This window comes from Lathyrus oleraceus, chromosome 5, assembly GCF_024323335.1.
Source record: "Lathyrus oleraceus cultivar Zhongwan6 chromosome 5, CAAS_Psat_ZW6_1.0, whole genome shotgun sequence".
NCBI lineage: Eukaryota > Viridiplantae > Streptophyta > Magnoliopsida > Fabales > Fabaceae > Lathyrus > Lathyrus oleraceus.
Window position 1 is genome coordinate 14,165,363 of NC_066583.1, and position 6,332 is coordinate 14,171,694.

A 6,332-nucleotide genomic window follows, 5' to 3' on the forward strand; every position below is an offset into this window, starting at 1 on the left:
GGTTTCTTATTTATCTAATTGCTGTTACTTCAGATCTTTATTTGTATGGTAGATCTCTTGATCCCTTTACTTTTCCCGCATGTTACCGATTTCTTAGGTTTTGTATAGCCTCTCGTGGCATGTCAATTAAGGTTGCGCGGTTCCTTCATCTAGGAATGCCCTTTTGCATGAGCATCCCTAAACACCCCAAACTCATTGATTTTTCTTCTCCTAAGAACACGTTATCTCCTTCTACTACAGGCGAATAAGTCTCCAAAGGTCGAGCATCCGGTAGATTGTGTAGTAACGTCGTTCACCCCAAAACACAACCCTTACCCCATAGGTGGTCGAACTACGTTTTGCTCTGATTTTCATCCCAGACGAGATACGTAGGCATAAGACACGATGTCTTAGCGAGCACACTCCTCTTTAACCCATAAGTAGCCGAGCTACGAAGACTCTGATTCTCAGATTTAGATGAGATACGTATGCAGTGGATGCGACGTCCGTGCGAGTCATTTTCTTTTGACCCTTCTTTTAGTAAGTAGTACATTAGATAAACATACACGCTTTTCTCATCCCTTCAATCATGTTTGCACAAATAAATTTTCAAAAAAAACAACAACCTTTGCAACAAGTATGAAAAGGGCTCCCTAGGAGTACCTAGGATGTTTTGGGTGCCTAACACATTCTCATTGCATAACCAACCCCTTACCCAGATCTCTGACATTTTTACTAGTTTTTGATTCGATAAAACTTTTAGGTTTTTGTTCGCTTTCTAACCATTCCTTTGGATAAATAGAAGTGCGGTGGCGACTCGACTTGTATGATTTACCTTGGATTTAGTCAATATCTCTAACGGTAACGAATACCCCACTACATTTGTCAAAACCTCCGCCAATAGGACAAAAGCTCCAAAAAAGACCTCTGAACTTCCTTCATTCGCCATGTAGTCTGCTCCAGTCGCGGTTGGCAACCGGCAATACATACCAGAGCCCCAGACAGAAGAATAACGCATAATTTACGCCTCTCAGGTACTTATTCCTATTTCTATTTCTGAAAAAACTTATGCATTATCTAGGCCCTTAGATGATTTAGATGTTGATGCTAGTAAGTTTAGAGAGTTCTTCCTCTCTTACCACAAATCTAAACCCATAGGGCAATCTAGAAAACCTAGAACTGAAACCCCCTCCACTGAAAACCCTAAGGATGGGGATATTATAGATCTGAGGTTTATAAAGAATGGTTTCAGATCCTTCCATGCTACTCCCACCTTTAAAGACCCTACTGATTACCTAAATTGGCTAACCAAAATAGAGAAAGTTAAAGGTCAGGCTTGGAAAGACATAGGAATATATGACCTGATTATGCTGTCGAAATTGAATTTAGATTACAACACTCCAATGTTGATTTCCTCATTGTACTTCTGGGATAGTACATATTACACCTTCCACCTTCTTTGTGGTATGACCACACCAACCCTTTTCGACATGGCCGTTATCACAGGGCTGAAGCCTACTGGCCACACTTATGATCCCGACACCGACTCTATGGACACTATTGCTTTTTCGACAACTAGAGAAGCGTATTCGACCCACATTGCTCATTACCATGATAAGGATACCGACGTTGTCACTGACATGGATCATATATCCTTCTTAGCCTTTTGGTTGTCACACTCCATTTCTTGTTCGAAGTCCCTACAAGTTTCCAAGAAGTATCTTACTCTGGCGAACCAACTATATGCGGGGCATGATATCTGCCTAAGCGAGATGATCTTGGCGAGTCTTTATGAATCTTTGAGCGATGGAGTTGTTCAATTGAAGAATTTGGGGGACAAAGGGAACCTTCTCCTGTCTGGCCCTTTTTGGTTATTGCAGCTCTGGCTAAATGCCACTTTCGAGGCCAACCTGTCAAACAAAGGCCTTATCGACAAAGATGCTAAGGAGATCCTGAACAGAAGGGTCGAAGGCCCTAGGTTAGCTCAACTGACTCCAAATGATGAAGGACAAGCCCTCCAATCGACTTTCATGGGCTATATCATGATGTTTGCTAAGCGCCGTGTCTTTACTTCGAGCTTGGCCTCATTCGCCTTCAGGAAAATCGGTCCCAAGTGGTTTACTAGGGCCTTTCCATATCTATCTAAGAAACAGGAGACATAATCTTTGCTGATTTGGGAATCCTTTTTAACCCCCAGGATTCTAACCCTTCGACTCAACCCTTCTAAGGTTCAGGTTACTTTGATAACCTATCATCCCAACCTCGTCGCTCGATAATTTGCGTTAGTTCAGGTCCTCCCAAAATGCTTGTATGACAAGAAGGGTAGTCTCCTTCTCCATAATCCAGTCCTTTCCGAAGCTACTGCTCTTAAACAAATAGCCAGGTATACTGGCAGAACCCAACTTACTCCATTCAACTTCGAGCCCAGCTTCCTCTGCAGTCGAGAGTTTGGGAAGTGGTGGGCTAAGTACTACGTCAAAGAATTATGTGACGTCACCTCTTTCATTCAACTATTTGATAAACCTTTTCTTCTTGTGTAGGAAAAGACCAGGAAAGGTACTTATACACTTATATGATAAATTCAAGCTTTTCAAACCTACTTTGAAATTTCCTATAGACCTGATGGTCTTAGTCGAACCATCCGCGAAGCAGCTGTCACGCTTAAAGATAAATTTTCAAAGAAAATGGAAAACCTAAAGATTCCCTCATACGTTCCTCATGAGAAACGCTATGAAATGGCTCTTGAAATGTTTCCCCCAAAGTTTCCTCCACTGCCTAATGCTGAATTTGGAGTGGCCCTTTCCCCTCCATTTCCAGATTGGTTTATTCGTGGGGATTCCAATAAAATACTTCGACAACAATCTCAAAAAAAAAACTCAGCGGGTGGTTGTGACTAAGCATACTCTAGGCAAATTCAAAGGGCATCTTCATATAGGGATTAAAGATGTCCGAATCGAATCGGACATATATGAAGGTGTGACACAGGAAGTTTCCCTCGAAGTACATTCCCTTTGAAAGCTATTTCCTCTTAGCTAACACTAACTGTTTTATGTTATTCTCGTTATCCAATAGCCTATTCCTAAGGAGATGGCGAAGATAGCCACGACCCAAAGTGAGAGCGACAACTCCATCCCTGGGGTCGAAGGTGATAAGGTATAACAAACTTATTTCTCCCTTACATAACTTGTTGACCGTCTTTCTCCATTTATAATTTTCGATCGCGTTGATTTCAGGGTGGCGTAAGCACTGTCATTCGAACCAAGAATACTACCTAATTCGCGCCTACCTCCGCACCAGATGTTTTAAATAGTGCTGGAGAATCTAATTATCGACCATCATCTGAAAAATGGTCTACAAGTGAGATTAACCAACCTCCCCCTGGTGACCTCGACGCTTCACCACTGAAGATTGCCACTCAACATTCTCAAAGCAGCGACTCCGGTCACGAAACTGATTCAAGTGAAGAAGGTGGGGCTAGAGGCGATCCAAAACCCATGGATGTAGATGAATTAGAGGAAGACGAGGAAACCTCCGGGACTGATTTACATACAGCTGAAGGAGTGAACAATCCTTAGGGAGAAGGTGGTAATGTCGAGGATATGGTTGTGGAGGAGGAGAACAAAGGCAACCCCATCACAATCCCTGATGATGATAAAGGCTTTGAAGGGGGTAAGCTAATGCAGGTAAACAGCAAGCTCGAACTCAAACTCTTGTCACTCCCACCATGGCCGATGTTCCAACGGTCGGGGTTTCAATGAGTAGTACCAAAGGTATTTCTGAAGAAAAATTGGCTATGCTGAAACGAAGCTAACCCCTTGTGTATTTGAAGGCTATGCTAAACTGTAGGGAAAGTTCCTCTAATAAAAGCCTTAGTACTTCGGTGTCTGAAGATCAACCTTCGAGCACTCCTGCAGCCAAAGTTCTTTCTAATATCAAAGACAAAGTCTTCAAAGGAGACTTGTTTCTGTTGCTGCTGGCTGATCCCTCTTCCCCTTTGAATCTAAAGGCTCTTCTCAACCAAGTCGACATGTTTGAAGCTTCTCCTGAAGTGGCGAAGGTTATCTTCGAAATAGGAACTATGATCGACCAAGATGTTGCAGATCATAAGTTGTTACCTCAACTCACAGGGGAAATTGAGAAGAAGTCTGGTTCTGAGGCTGCTTCCTAGGATGCTGCTACCGAGTCTACCAATAGGGCAATGGAATTGGAGCAGACCAAACAGAAGAACAAGGAAAAGGTCGAAGTTCATAACCATGACATTGCTTCCTGGAGGAAACAAATAGAAGAACTTCAGGCGAAGATCTCTAATGCCGAAAGAAGCAAAAATCAACTCTTGGAGTTTGATGAAGCTTTAATGGCCCAAGAGCTATCATTTGGAATGGAATTTGTCGAAATGGCTCGACAACTTGAGTCTGACGTCAAACTTTTGCGATCGAAGAGATCTTTGTGCGAAAAACGTCTAGAGCTTCTTAAAGCCAAGTATCTGCAGATCAAGGCCAACCTTCCTTTCTAGTTTTTTCTTTATCTATTTTGCAGTGTAATGATAATTTTCTTTGTAATGAATATTGGTTCTTTGGACCTTAGAATTTAATATAACCATCTAGGCATTTTTACCATATTGGCTTTGTTTTATTTATATAACTATTCGTCTCTTATTTATATCTCTTGGAGTATCGATTTATATTTTTTCAAATATTTCCCATTTACTCTTAGAATCCTTTTATCTTCATTAAGCTCTTCGATTTCATAGGCACCATTAGAGAATACCTAAAAAATCTGAAAAGGGCCTTCCCATTTTGGGGACCATTTCTCCAAGGTTCTATCCTTTCGATCCATTGGGAGGATCACTTTCTAGACCAAGTCTTCATTCGCAAAACTTTTGACTTTTACCTTCTTATTATAAGAGATTTCTATTCTCTTCTTTTGTCGTTTTAGCAACTCTAAAGCATTTAACCTTTCTTCATATAAGTCAACCAATTCATCCAACATCATGCTCCAATATGACTCTGTTGGAAGTTCGTGGTGTCTTTGAATCCTTATGGATTGTAGGTGAACTTTTACTGGTAGAACAACATCATGGCCAAAGGTTAACCGAAAGGGGGTTGACTTATTGGCCTCTTCGGGAGAGGTGCGACATGCCCATAAAATCTGGTCCAGAGTTTTATGCCAATTCCTAGGCTTCTTCCCTACATGCTTTTTAATCAAACCAATGATCACTTTATTGGCAGCTTCGACTTGTCCATTGGCTTGAGCATAATAAGGCGTCGAATTTAACAATTTAAAGCCCATTTCTTTGGCAAATTCTTGCATCATCCGTCAAATTGTCTACTACCAATATTTTGAAATGCCCTTCATCAGCATATCCTAGCTTTATCTTTTCTAAGTCTAGGGGTATTAATCTGGTTACCACGACCTTTCCCCTGACTTCAATGACTTTATGCAAATTTTCCTTTGAAATTTTATACCCGGATGCGATTTGAGCCAAATCGTTAGCCACTTGGTTTTCTAGTCGAGGTATGTGTTGAATAGAAACCATTTCGAATCTTTTTAGCAGTCGACTGGCGATTATGAAGTACATGATTAAATTCTCCTTAATACATCTATATTCCTTTGTGATCTGCTTTATGACCAACTTTGAATCACCCATTATTTCGACTCTAGTTGCCCGCAATTCCAACAATATTTCAAGTCCTGCTATGAGGGCTTTGTATTCAGCCTCATTGTTTGAGCAGGTACTTTCTACTTTGGATTGGAATTTTTTTGGAATTTTATTAGGAGAAATAATTACAACCTCGACGCCTGTACCATCCTTATGACTAGACCCATCAAAGTATAACTTCCAAGGTCCCAATTCGAGATAGTTCAGTGCGTTCGAGTCTATGGAGTGGTTGACTATAAAGTTTGTTGCCACTTGTCCTTTAACAACTCTTAATGGTATGTATGTTAAAGAAAATTCAGTCAATGCTAATGCCCATTTCCCAATTCGACTATGCAAGATTGGTTTGGATAACATGTGTTTAATAACGTCACAATGAGATGAAACATAAACGTCAACAAGTTTAATATAATGTTTCAATTTTGTACAAGAGAAATATAGGCATAATAATAATTTTTCGACCATGCTATACCTAGTTTCTGCATCATTTAAGACCCTATTGAGGTAGTAAATGGCTCTTTCGACACCATTATCATCCTCTTGAGCTAATATGCTTCCTAAAGTCTTGTCAGATGCATATACATACAATCTCATACTTTTATTTCTACAAGGTGGTGTCAAGATGGTGGGTGACTCAAGTATGCTTTAATCTTTTCGAATACTTCTTGTTGAGCCTTCCCCCACTCGAGCCCTTCCT

At 40.7% G+C, this 6,332-nt stretch overlaps 1 protein-coding gene across 1 annotated transcript; it reads right to left on the reverse strand.

Annotated features, from left to right (window-relative positions):
- Positions 1-4,830: 4,830 nt before the first annotated feature.
- On the reverse strand, positions 4,831-5,268 carry LOC127078466 (uncharacterized). Its single transcript, XM_051018921.1, has one exon. The coding sequence runs from the start codon at positions 5,266-5,268 to the stop codon at positions 4,831-4,833; it is 438 nt and encodes a 145-aa protein (XP_050874878.1).
- Between the last annotated feature and the right edge of the window lie 1,064 nt (positions 5,269-6,332).

Coding starts and splice junctions, on each gene's coding strand:
- LOC127078466 (XM_051018921.1), bottom strand. CDS start 5,268: ATGGGCTTTAAATTGTTAAATTCGACGCCTTATTATGCTCAAGCCAAT.